This window comes from Lissotriton helveticus, chromosome 8, assembly GCF_964261635.1.
Source record: "Lissotriton helveticus chromosome 8, aLisHel1.1, whole genome shotgun sequence".
NCBI lineage: Eukaryota > Metazoa > Chordata > Amphibia > Caudata > Salamandridae > Lissotriton > Lissotriton helveticus.
This window is the reverse complement of record NC_136069.1, coordinates 1,655,805,681-1,655,819,509: the sequence shown is the minus strand read 5'-3', so window position 1 is coordinate 1,655,819,509 and position 13,829 is coordinate 1,655,805,681. Positions and strand designations below refer to the sequence as shown.

General features: G+C 51.4%; 1 protein-coding gene across 1 annotated transcript in view; it reads right to left on the bottom strand.

Moving 5' to 3' along the window:
* Positions 1-13,829, bottom strand: part of DCHS1 (dachsous cadherin-related 1) — a 277,728-nt gene that overhangs the window by 48,413 nt on the left and 215,486 nt on the right. The window contains exons 6-9 of the mRNA XM_078658722.1: positions 11,834-12,021; positions 10,590-10,686; positions 8,633-8,790; positions 2,743-3,586 (exon numbers count right to left, since the gene is read on the bottom strand). Coding sequence (XP_078514848.1) covers positions 2,743-3,586; positions 8,633-8,790; positions 10,590-10,686; positions 11,834-12,021 — 1,287 coding nt within the window. The remainder of the gene's footprint in view (positions 1-2,742; positions 3,587-8,632; positions 8,791-10,589; positions 10,687-11,833; positions 12,022-13,829) is intronic.

Here is a 13,829-nt window from a genome sequence, read left to right as displayed (position 1 = left end):
GCCTCACGGGGCGTCGGATGCTGCAGAAAAGGTGCGGAGAGTGAAGGGTGTGGCATCCTCAGCAGGCCCTGCAGCCACATCCAGGAGGGATAGGGTCATCCAGGGGGTGTCAGTTTGCACTCTGTCGTGCTTTTATCACCCCCCTCCGTTGCTGACCTTTTGCAACCTTGTTCTTAAATTTTCTTGTCAATGGACAGCCCCACCCGGAAAACTCGTCCTGCCCCGGGAGGGCTCCGGCTGCGCTGCGAGCAGCACTTCCAGGCGCTTGGAAGCAGAAGAATCGAAGGGAAGGGAAGCGCCCTTTCTTCTTGCAGGGTCCGCCCAGAGTCGGATCCGTGTTCAGGGCCTCGCTGTGGCTGAGACAAAGGGGAGGCGGCGGCCAGCGACCGCAGTTGACGAAGGCATTCTTCGTGGAAAACCGCTCTTTCCCCGGGTCTGCTCGAAGCCAGCGAGCTCCAGCGAGCCCCTGGCGCCGGCCCAGCCCCTCCTGCACCCTTAAAGCGGCCGCGTCCTGCGTGGAAGGGGCGGGGCTGCGGAGAGGGCGTGGCTGGGCCGCCTATGATGCTGCAGTCCCGCCGACTGACCAGGAGCAGTCAGTCATGCTAACGACGAGCTGGTGCCGACAGTGCAAACACCACTCACACCCTGCTTAGCCAAAGATCAGTTCAGGTGATGCGAATATGGTATAAAACTCTGGGCAACTCACAAGGCCCCTGAACCCCAAAAACACTGCCCCAGCATTGTGTGTTGTATAAAATGACTGCATCTCCAAGTCCCACCTGTGCACAAGTATGAAGCAAGGAGTTACATTCATGGAAAATGCCTGAAGCTTGCATGGGTCGAATTTGTGTTTGTCACCCATACAACACACTGGTTTCGTAAGAATGAGGACACGTTGCATGCACCGCATTTCAGAAGGCGGTGCCTGGTTACCGCCTGGTCTACGACTTGATGCATTCATTGATCACGGTGGACTACACTGTGGCCCGCTCTCCTCTGGCCCTGCTGCTTCTCATTGGCTTGTGAGTTCAGACGCCTAGAAGCTTCCTGAGGTCCACAGGAGCCATAGCACCAGGGCCAGCGCTAGGCAAGGGCAGTGTGTGCAGCTGCCCATGGCTCGCTCTCAGCCCACCAGCATGGGACCCCGCACCGGTGGGGTGTCCTGTTGTTTCCCTGGCGATCCATTTCAAAGAAAGGTGTCGCTTTGCAATTAAGGTCCTACGGAGGGGCCCCCCTTCCCGGGCCACTCAGGGATGGTGTCTGGAGGCAAAGGGGAGGGAGACGCTCCGTTCAATTGCAAGGAGACCCATTCACAGACACTGTAGGGGGCCCATTGTCCAGCATTTTGCCCCATAGTTTTAACTTTTAGCCCACAAGCAATTCTCACACCTGTCGGACTGAAGGTGTGAAAATTGCTTGTGGGCTGAAAGTTAAAACTATGGGTCGCCAAAATGCTGGACAATGGGCCTCCCACAGTGTCTGTGAATGGTCTCCTTGCAAGGGGCCACTTATCTACATTAGAGGGGCCTCGCACATTCCTTTTTAGCCCAGGGCCTCGCAAATCCTAGAACCGGCCCTGCATAGCACTCTCTCTTCATTCAGTCGGTTTCAGGCCTGTGGTCAGTTTGCTCGGCTCACCTAGCTGCACGGGGTCCACATTAGGACACCCTTCTGGTGTTGACGAAGCTGTCATGAAGGTTTCAAAGAGCAGCGCCTGTATGTAAAGGATTCCTAGGGGAGCTATGAAGCCTCAGTGTGCCCCAGTTTCAACACTAGGGCTGCATGTGACACACACTCAAGGCCAGGTGCACAGGTGTGGACAGCAAGGGTCACCGTGTCCAACCCTTGGTCTTAATGACATCAGTCCAAGGTCACTCAATGCGAGGAAGGCAGCGTGTGTCACCGCAGCACATGTCCGGCCAGAGTGTCTCTTCATCCAATCATGGCTCCACGTGCCCACCGATGAGTCAGTACCACAGGTACACGCAGAGGTCCTTTTAGCCATATAAACAAGGGCTCCATTCCATTCCACTGGTGGTTAAGCCTGGTTAACACCTGTCCTGTCACCCCGCCCTCTGCTCTAAGGCCAGCTCCAAAATCACTTAAAGAGATACCTCTAAGATGAACTTCTGCTTGTAAAGAGAAATATAACATGATACGCCTAGGCATATCCGGCTCGCCGATGGGTTACAGACTTTCACACAAGTGCAGCCAGGGCCGGACTGGCTACCGGGCGTTTTGGCATGCTGCCGAGCTGGGGGCTGATTTCGTTGATGGGGACCTGTGTGTGCTGAACGAAATTCATTTTGCTTTGTTTATTTCGAAGCACACGCAGGTCTCCATCAACGAAATTAGCCCCGCCGCAGTGACATCAGCCCCCAGCTCGGCAGCATGCCAAAATGCCCGGTAGCCAGTCCGGCCCTGAGTGCAGCCCGGTCTACACTAATACTCTAGCTTACTCCGTCCATACTAGCCGCCTCCCGATAACACCTGGTGGTTGCAATGTCTGGTGTCAGCTGCATGAGATCTAATGCACTGATTGCAACTCTGCAACACTTGATGTCCTCTGCACACCTGACTGCTCACCTTCGTGAAGTCACAATATGCTCCAGCTGTCCAGAACTAATATCAGTGAAACATGGAAACATAACAAAGGTTGTGCAAAGCAGTCAATAGTGTATGTGTGGTGCCTTCACAGAGAGGAGTGACTCTCGGCGTGCACAGATGTGTGAGCTTCCTTACCTGTGCTTGGGTTCAGGTGGAATTTTCCGTCCCCGTTGCCTGATCTGATCTGGTAGCTCACACGGCCATTCTCGCCCAGGTCTTTATCCTGAGCAATGACGTACAGCACTACAAACCCAGTGGGCTGGTCTTCCATCACGCTGACTGCAGTTGGGGAGAGGAAGACGGGCGCGTTGTCGTTCTCGTCCGTCACGAAGACCCGCGCGGTCACTGATGATGACTTGCGTTGGGTGATGTTGAGAGCCTGGTCCGTGGCCCGTACCACCAGCAGAAATGAGGAGGTGTCTTCGCGGTCCAGGGCCTTGGCCACACTGAGGGTGCCCGTGCGAGCATTGAGCTGGAAGTGCCCACCCAGAGGCGACTGCTGCACAAGGTTGTAGAACACCTCACTGTTGGGGCCCGCCCCGTCTTTATCCAGAGCCTGGAAGGTGAAAATGGAGGCGCCAACCTCAGCATCCTCAGACACCACCACGGTGACCGGGTCCTCAAAGAACTCTGGGCTGTGGTCGTTGCGGTCCTGGATGTTGATGTCCACCACCACCAGATTGCTGACGAGGTAGCCCCTCGAGGCATCTTCTGCGCTTATCTGCAAGGTGTAGTGGGCTCCGGCCTCATAATCCAGTTCACGAGCCAGGTAGATGTCCCCGGTGGTACTGTCAACCACGAACGTTCCTGCAGAGTCGGTACCACCCACGATGGTGTAAGTCAACTGGTTGTTGGGGTGCCGGGATGGGGACTTCTGTGCCACCGAGCCGATGACAGAACCTGGCCTCACTCCTTCGACCGAGTGCAACGTCGGCATGGTGGAGTCTGGCTTCGGCTGCAGTCTGGAGGAGGGCAGCACCTGGGGAGAGATGACCATGGGCTTGGGTTACTCAATGAACACAGCAGATACAGTGAAAGAAAACCATGACGTGTATGAGACCCAGTGCAGAGTACATCCCAGGCACAGGAGTGCTGACTGTATTGCATTAAGAACACTAAACAGATATGTACAAATCTTGCAGATTGTTAATTGTATTAGTGAGAAACAGCTTTGGCACAACTTCTGTCTCCTTCATGCCAATAAAGGAAAATGAATTGAATTAGGAAAAAGCAGGAGAGAGGGGGCACTGAGAGGGTATGGTGGGGGAGGGAAAGGTGGGAGGGGAGCAGCTTGGGAAGGAAAGAGAGAGAAGAAAGGAGTGAATTAGAGAACTCTCTGGAGAGACCAGATTTTAGCTGAGCTGGTCACAGTCAGGTTTTGTAGTTGTGGTGTATGAGTGAACGGAGAAGAGTAAGGGGGGTATGTGAGGTCAGGGAAAGTACCCAGAGTTAGAGAACTCTCCAGTTAGCAGTTCCTTCATTACCATCCCCAGGACTTGGGCCTGTAGGTCTACAGAGACCGGAGTCTAGCTGAGCTTGTCACAGTCAGGTTGTGTAGTTGTGGTGCGTGAGTGAATGGAGAAGGGTAAAGGGGGTATGTCAGGTCAGGGAAAGTACCCAGAGTTAGAGAACTCTCCAGTTAGCAGTTCCTTCATTACCATCCCCAGGACTTGGGCCTGTAGGTCTACAGAGTCCGGAGTCTAGCTGAGCTGGTCACAGTCATGTTGTGTAGTTGTGGTGCGTGAGTGAATGGAGAAGGGTAAGGGGGGTATGTGAGGTCAGGGAAAGTACCCAGAGTTAGAGAACTCTCCAGTTAGCAGTTCCTTCATTACCATCCCCTGTGCTTTGGCCTGTAGGTCTACAGAGTCCGGAGTCTAGCAGAGCTTGTCACAGTCAGGTTGTGTAGTTGTGGTGTATGAGTGACCGGAGAAGGGTAAAGGGGGTACGTGAGGTCAGGCAAAGTACCCAGAGTCAGAGAACTCTCCAGTTAGCAGTTCCTTCATTACCATCCCCAGGGCATGGGTGGTAGGTCTACTGAGACCAGAGTTTAGGTGAGCTTGTCACAGTCAGGTTGTGTAGTTGTGGTGCGTGAGTGAATGGAGAAGGGTAAAGGGGGTATGTCAGGTCAGGGAAAGTACCCAGACTTAGAGAACTCTCCAGTTAGCAGTTCCTTCATTACCATCCCCAGGACTTGGGCCTGTAGGTCTACAGAGTCCGGAGTCTAGCTGAGCTGGTCACAGTCAGGTTGTGTAGTTGTGGTGCGTGAGTGAATGGAGAAGGGTAAGGGGGGTATGTCAGGTCAGGGAAAGTACCCAGAGTTAGAGAACTCTCCAGTTAGCAGTTCCTTCATTACCATCCCCTGTGCTTTGGCCTGTAGGTCTACAGAGTCCGGAGTCTAGCAGAGCTTGTCACAGTCAGGTTGTGTAGTTGTGGTGTATGAGTGACCGGAGAAGGGTAAAGGGGGTACGTGAGGTCAGGCAAAGTACCCAGAGTCAGAGAACTCTCCAGTTAGCAGTTCCTTCATTACCATCCCCAGGGCATGGGTGGTAGGTCTACTGAGACCAGATTTTAGCTGAGCTGGTCACAGTCAGGTTTTGTAGTTGTGGTGTATGAGTGAACGGAGAAGAGTAAGGGGGGTATGTGAGGTCAGGTAAAGTACCCAGAGTTAGAGAACTCTCCAGTTAGCAGTTCCTTCATTACCATCCCCAGGACTTGGGCCTGTAGGTCTACAGAGACCGGAGTCTAGCTGAGCTTGTCACAGTCAGGTTGTGTAGTTGTGGTGCGTGAGTGAATGGAGAAGGGTAAAGGGGGTATGTCAGGTCAGGGAAAGTACCCAGAGTTAGAGAACTCTCCAGTTAGCAGTTCCTTCATTACCATCCCCAGGACTTGGGCCTGTAGGTCTACAGAGTCCGGAGTCTAGCTGAGCTGGTCACAGTCAGGTTGTGTAGTTGTGGTGCGTGAGTGAATGGAGAAGGGTAAGGGGGTATGTGAGGTCAGGGAAAGTACCCAGAGTTAGAGAACTCTCCAGTTAGCAGTTCCTTCATTACCATCCCCTGTGCTTTGGCCTGTAGGTCTACAGAGTCCGGAGTCTAGCAGAGCTTGTCACAGTCAGGTTGTGTAGTTGTGGTGTATGAGTGACCGGAGAAGGGTAAAGGGGGTACGTGAGGTCAGGCAAAGTACCCAGAGTCAGAGAACTCTCCAGTTAGCAGTTCCTTCATTACCATCCCCAGGGCATGGGTGGTAGGTCTACTGAGACCAGAGTTTAGGTGAGCTTGTCACAGTCAGGTTGTGTAGTTGTGGTGCGTGAGTGAATGGAGAAGGGTAAAGGGGGTATGTCAGGTCAGGGAAAGTACCCAGACTTAGAGAACTCTCCAGTTAGCAGTTCCTTCATTACCATCCCCAGGACTTGGGCCTGTAGGTCTACAGAGTCCGGAGTCTAGCTGAGCTGGTCACAGTCAGGTTGTGTAGTTGTGGTGCGTGAGTGAATGGAGAAGGGTAAGGGGGGTATGTCAGGTCAGGGAAAGTACCCAGAGTTAGAGAACTCTCCAGTTAGCAGTTCCTTCATTACCATCCCCTGTGCTTTGGCCTGTAGGTCTACAGAGTCCGGAGTCTAGCAGAGCTTGTCACAGTCAGGTTGTGTAGTTGTGGTGTATGAGTGACCGGAGAAGGGTAAAGGGGGTACGTGAGGTCAGGCAAAGTACCCAGAGTCAGAGAACTCTCCAGTTAGCAGTTCCTTCATTACCATCCCCAGGGCATGGGTGGTAGGTCTACTGAGACCAGAGTATAGGTGAGCTGGTCACAGTCAGGTTTTGTAGTTGTGATGCTTGAGTGACTGGAGAAGGGTAAAGGGGTACGTGAGGTCGGGTAAAGTATCCAGAGGAGGAGGGTATGACTTGAAGCGGAGAAGAAATGGTGGAGAGATTTTGTGAGAAGGGATTAAGAAACAGACGGAAGAGGAAACATGGATACAAGAGAGTAGAGAGTAGCAATCAATGAAGCACAGCCTGAAGGAGTGAGAAAGGTAGGAACATCTGAGGAGGAAATTACAACAATAACATTATAAAAGGGTGAGGGGAAGTGGGTTAGGTGGGGGGAAATAGAAGAGGAGGAGCAGAAGGAGAAAGGAACAGGCTGATCTATAAAAAACTAAAGGGCGGCACCAATGAATGTAAGAGAGCATGCCCCCGGAGGGGCTAAAGATCCATCCTCAGCTCCATGAGTGAGAGGGGGCTTGAGGAAGGCATTGAGCCCCCCAACTCCCTGCAAACGAGGAGGTTCTCATCTCATAGCTGAGAAGACAGGCCATAAGAGAGGGATAGGAAATCAGATGCAGGGGTCGCAGGGGAAGAAGAAGTAAAGGGGCTAGTTACAGCTCACACATCTGACACTTCTCTGACTCATGGTGGGTTCAGGAGTCTCCCTCTAGTAACTCAGCACCCACTCCTGGTGCAGGATCCAGCTGTCTGCCCTCAGAGACTCACCACCTCTTAGTATCTGGGTTCAGGAGTCTTCAAGTGAGCCTTCACTAACACACAACCCACAACCAGCAACACTCAGGACTCAAGCCTCAAGAATCCACCACCTGCCGGTTTATAGACCTGGCCATTGGTGTGCCCTCACAAACCACCCACCCTCAGGAGGCAGTCCTCATGACCACCCAACCTCAAGAGCCAATCCTCATGAATCCACCACCTGCAGCCTCAAGACATCACCATGGGTCTGCCCTCAGAAACCACCCACTCTAAGGAACCAGCCCTAAAGAGTCCACCACCTGCAGCCTCAATTCCTCACCATGGGTCTGCCCTCACAAACCACCCACCCTCAGGAGGCAGCCCTCAAGAATCCACCACCTTTGGGGCCTAAGACCTGGCCATGGGTGTTCTCTCACAAACCACCCACCCTCAAGAGCCAATCCTCATGAATCCACCACCTGCAGCCTCAAGACCTCACTATGGGTCAGCCCTCACAAACCACCCACCCTCAAGAGCCAGCCCTCACGAATCCACCACCTGCAGCCTCAAGACCTCACTATGGGTCTGCCCTCACAAACCACCCACCATCAAGAGCCAGCCCTCACGAATCCACCACCTGCAGCCTCGAGACCTCACTATGGGTCTGCCCTCACAAACCACCCACCATCAAGAGCCAGCCCTCACGAATCCACCACCTGCAGCCTCGAGACCTCACTATGGGTCTGCCCTCACAAACCACCCACCCTCAAGAGCCAGCCCTCACGAATCCACCACCTGCAGCCTCGAGACCTCACTATGGGTCTGCCCTCAGAAACCACCCACTCAAAGGAACCAGCCCTGAAGAATCCACCACCTGCAGGGCTCATGACCTGATCAAGGGATTTGCCCTCACAATCTCCCACCTTCAGGAGTCAGCCCTGAATAATCCAAAATCTGCTGCCTCAAGACCTCACCCATGGGTCTGCCGTCACAAAATGCCACCCTCTGAAGCCAGACCTGAAGAATCCACCTCAAGACCTGACTCATGGGTCTGCCCTCACACACACCCCTCTCTTAGGCCTTCCCTGGGAGACCGCCCACATAGACTCATCAGCTTCGTGTTTCGAAGGACAGGTCTCGGAACGGAGTTTCCCTCCAACACTACCCCATGTCACGTCGTGGCCAAGACCCCAGAGTCTGCTCTCATAAACCAAACACCTCTGATGTGATTGACTTTTAGTGATTGACTTATAGTAAGAACATGAGAATTGAATAAATTAAGTGAAAGATTGCGTAATATGGATCAAACTGAAGGAACCTTCGGGTCATCATGAACGGGCGTTTGACAGCAGGACCGTAGCCAGATGTGCACACACCTCGTAAATAAGATGGAATCTGTGGCACACATCTGTACTGCCTCTCCTCATATTCCCGCAAACACCCCTTCTCGTTTTTCTGACCTGATGAGGGCAGGAGGGGACAGCCTTAGTCTGACGGTTCAAGGGTTCTTAAGACTGACTTTGATTCTGGGCTCCGGTGGTTCTGGTCATCGGTGGCACCAGCACTCAACGTACCTGGATGCGGATAAATGCAGAGGTGCTTTTGGCCTCTGGCCCCCGGTCGCTGGCCTTGACGGTGAAGGTGTACTCAGCTCTCTCGGACCGGTGGAGCACCGTCGCCGTTCGCAGCTCGCCAGTGTTCGGATTGATTGTGAAACGCTCGGCCCAGGATCCTGGAAAATGAGAGGATTGACACAAGGGGTGAGGGTCTGCCCACTTCCACCTCCACCACCCCTCCAATGGTGAGGGTATACCCACTTCCACCCTCTCCCACCCCTCCAATGGTGAGGGTATACCCACTTCCACCCTCTCCCACCCCTCCAATGGTGAGGGTCAGTCCACTTCCACCTCCCCACCCTCCAATGGTGAGGGTATACCCACTTCCACCCTCTCCCACCCCTCCAATGGTGAGGGTATACCCACTTCCACCCTCTCCCACCCCACCAATGGTGAGGGGCTGCCCACTTCCACACTCTCCCACACCTCAAAAGGTGAAGGTCTGTCCACTTCCACCTCCCCACCCCTCCAATGGTGAGGGTATACCCACTTCCACCCTCTCCCACCCCACCAATGGTGAGGGCCTGCCCACTTCCACACTCTCCCACACCTCAAAAGGTGAGGGTCTGTCCACTTCCATCTATACCCACCCCTCCAATAGTTAGGGTATACCCACTTCCACCTTCTCCCAGCCTCCAATGGTGAGGGCCTGCCCACTTCCTCTATATCCGCCCCTCCAATAGTGAGGGTATACCCACTTCCACCCTCTCCCACCCCACCAATGGTGAGGGCCTGCCCATTTCCACCCTCTCCCACCCCTCCAATGGCGAAGGTCTGCCCACTTCCACCCTCTCCTAGCCCTCGATGAGCACATATCTTGCTTGAGTTTTTCCCATACATACATCTTGCTTCCTCCTGAGGCTCTTTCGAGTTTTCCCTTTACATTCACCTTTTTTCATTCTCTCTACACTTTGCTTCCATTTCCTGCTCTTTCCCCATTCCGCCTGTACTGTCTTGCACCGAAGTCTTTTAGATCCCTAGTTATCTCCCTGTTTCCAGTGTTGCACTCCAGTCACATTATGTTATACTATATTAAGTTGCATAACATACATAAGTTGCACACTTGGCATCAAGGCAATGTCCACTTTACATCTCTGTAGATTTCTATCCCCCTTTAATTATCATTCCCTCTAATTGCCAAAGTGCTTCTTCACAGATGACCCTCGTCTGACTGAGCATCAGTTTTTCCTAACCCCTCTAGTTTTTCACCGCAGACATTTGTAACCCCTCAGAAACCTTTTTTTTGCCTTTCCCACATGGTGTTTCTTTCTTGAATCTTTGCCTTAGATTGTCTTGCCACTGACAGCCTCTCCTACTATATCACATGCATGAGGTATAATCTCCCCAAATTCCCAACTCCTGCTTTCAAGATGTCTCACTCTTTCAATGTTATTCCTTCTACACTGGAAGTCCCAAAGACACCTCCTTAATCCTTTCCATTTCCGAATCACCTCCCTCAAGTTTGAAGACTTCTTCCCTTCACTTTGAAATGTCCCACCATATGTATTGCACTGCCCTCTCCGCTGGTCACCCACAATGTCTCCCTGGTCACCCAGCAGAGTCTTTTGATCTTTCGTGTTCTTCCAGTGAAGATGTAACCCCCCCTAAAGCTTGCTCGCCTCCTTTACAAACTTTCTTGTCTAATGGTGATGTCTACCCTCCACTGACCCTCACATCTGCCCTGTGCATGAATCTGTCCACAGCCCACCTCGCATCAAGATTTCAAATCTGAGGCTGGTTGGGCTGGGACCTCTTCCAGAAAGCCTTCACCCCATGTTCATGAAACCCTCTGCTCACCTATTGGTGCCTACCAGGTCTCTCGCTTCCCTTCTACATAACTCTCCTAAGCACCCCTTCCCGCTGTCTCTGCGACTTTACATCCCCACCATCTCCACAACGGTGGCTCCTTCAGTACCTGTCAGCGAGTAAAAGATGGTGGCGTTCTCGCCCTCGTCCGGGTCCTTCGCCTGCAGGGAGGCTATGAACGTGCCTGATGGTTTTCCTTCCTGCACCTGCAGAGGGAATGTGAGGTTGAAAAGAGATCCTTGTTAATGGAAAAGTTTTGGGGACAGCAGGAGGGTGTAGTTATAGCAACTTTTTGAGCTTGAGACTGTTCCATTAAACTGCTGATGCAGCCACCTAGTGGTTGGACTCAGAATGGCACTGCGCTGACTTTAAATATTGATTCTTGGTGCCAACAGCAGGTGGCGCCACTAGGACTCATGGCCACGCCCACAAGGTGCCACAATATACCCCAATCTTCAGATTCTCTTTTCTGCTGTTGGATTCAGAAGAAGATGTATAAATGTCGCAAGATGTTGGGAAACATCCGTGGTAATCCTAATGGAGCGGGAAGGTGGCAACCCACGGTAAGGAGCGGCTGAATATGACCCTGTAACGCAGCCTAATCAAACCACAACTCAAAAGTGGCTAGAGAAGGCTGTCCTCTGGGTGGTGAGGAGTATGGGGGGGGTAGGTCTGGGGGCCAGTTTACGCGGAAAGGACAGACTCTGCCGCCTCCTCCCTCCGAGATTTATAAATAAGGCTCCCAGTTTTTCGTTTTTACTGAATTTTACAGATAAATACAGACAGAACACCATTTATTGTCCGGCCTATATTTATTTTTACATACGGATACATACAGAAAAGCGGTTCTGGGTTGAAAGATTCTCACTATTGTGAGTCATGAGTGTTAGGTCACTAGCTGGGCAGAATGACATGTAGGAAAGTTAAACATAAAAAAAAGAATTCTAATGCAGGTGTCCTACAATGCTAATGTTTTCAAATGACTTTATTGTACTATAAATAGCTAAAACCCACTGGATCTTCAAACCTGAGTAAACATTTGTTGGCTAAATAAAAGTGGAAATATACCCATTGCAGCTTCATTGTTTACACTAAGTACAAAATAAATAAGGATACATGAGCAAAAAATAAGTAAATATAAATATAGATAGAAATGTCAAAAAAATAAATACCATACAACTAGGAGCCTTATTTATAAATTAGCAAAGCACCTGTCCTACCCCAAGTCTTGCAGACTATTCCTAACAGCTGCTGGTGCATCAGAATATGGACAGGTGGTGCTAAACCTTTCCTGTTCCCCACTGAGCTATTCTCACCCCACCCCCACCGCACCAGCACACCTGTATGTAGTACCTGCACAGAGAACTCCCTCCCGGCCAAGGCGTGTAGGAAGGAGGGCGCGTTGTCGTTCTCATCCAGCACAGTGACGTAAATGGTGCCGGTGGTGCTCCGTGGCGGGGTGCCCCCATCCTGCACCATCACCGGAAGCTGGTAACTCGACTGCTGCTCTCGGTCCAGGCTCCTCCTCACGCTGACGTCACCTGAAAGAGATCAGTGTCGCAGTTTGACACATGTGCGTCTTCAGTTCCTGCTGTGGGCAGGCTGGTGTGTGGATAGTTGTGGTGTGTCGTGTGTGCCAGTGAGCCTGACACCCTGCTGTAATGAAGCGCCCATGGCACTAGCCTGCCCACAGGTCCCACTATACAGAGTGGGGTGACATATGCCACCACAGGCCTCGAGGACATGGACGCGGTGTACTTTTGGCAGAAGAAAGAATAAATCTATTGAGAGGTGACATCCATATATGAAACCATCTCGCTGGGGCCGATTCACAGAACTAATCTGAGATAAAATCCTAAACTTACTACTTTTGGTATCAACAGAAAGCATTAAGTAGCAGTAAAGTTAGGAGTCCTAACTTTACTACTACTGCATGCCTTTTGTGAATACCGAAAGTTGTAAAGTTAGGATTTTGTCTCAGTTTAGTAATAGTAAAGTTAGGAGTCCTAACTTTACTACTACTAAATGCCTTTTGTGAATACCAAAAGTCGTAAAGTTAGGATTTTGTCTCAGTTTAGTAGTAGTAAAGTTAGGAGTCCTAACTTTACTACTACTAAATGCCTTTTGTGAATACCAAAAGTCGTAAAGTTAGGATTTTGTCTCAGTTTAGTAATAGTATAGTTAGGAGTCCTAACTTTACTACTACTAAATGCCTTTTGTGAATACCAAAAGTCGTAAAGTTAGGATTTTGTCTCAGTTTAGTAATAGTAAAGTTAGGAGTCCTAACTTTACTACTACTAATGCCTTCTGTGAATACCAAAAGTAGTAAAGTTAGGATTTTATCTCAGATTAGTTCTGTGAATCTGCCCGCTGTGTTTAATTCTTACATTGTGACAGGTGGAAACTGGTGTATCACAGCAAAGCAATGAATAAGAATATCACACTGTAAACAGGTGGAACCCCACAGCTAGGTACCACAGCATCCTTCTACGCACAGGTGAGACTGCACACCAGACAATCGTGGATGCTGTTAGAAACAGGCGTGGCATCACATCACTGAATCACAGCATCCTTCCCTAAAGAGATACCAGCTCACAACCCACCACCAGGGCACCTTCAGAAAACCAGTTACTTCACACCCCGCTGCGAAGTGGGACTGGGCCACAAAAATGGCCAGAACTTCTCTGTGTAAACAGATGGAACATCAAGGGTCTCTCTTGAGAACAGGTTCAGGCCAAGTCAAGTGGCCACAGCATCTCTCTGTAAACAAGCGGGACTCAAACATACAGTGCCCACACTTGACTTCGGATGGAGTGCAGATGAGCGGAGGTGGGATTCGGGGTGGCTAGAGGTTGGGTGCAGCTGGGTTAGTGAGAGGAGTGGCCCTCCTGTTGGGTGTGGATGTCTCAGTGTAAAAGTGTCCTTCGCTTTGGGTGTTGATGTGTGTGTGGTGCAGTGGACCTCTGGACAGGTGTGGATGAGTGAGTGGCCCTTGGGTCAGGTGTGGATGAACGAGTGAGTGGCCCATGGGTCAGGTGTGGAGGAAGGAGTGGCGCTCGGGTCAAGTGCAGATGAGTGAATGAGGGAGTGGTCCTCAGATCAGGTGTGAATGCATGAGTGGCCCTTGGGTCAGGTGTGGATGAGTGAGTGGAGGAGTGACCCTTAACTCAGGTGTAAATGAGTGGGTGTAGATGAGTGAGTGGGGAGTGGCCCTGGCTCAGATGTGGATGAGTGAGTAGCCCTTGTGCTACTAAGTTGAGTGAATGGCCCTCAGGTCAGGGTTGGATGAGTGAGTGACCCTCAGGTCAGGTGTGGTTGAGTGAGTGGCCCTCGGCATAGATGTGGATGA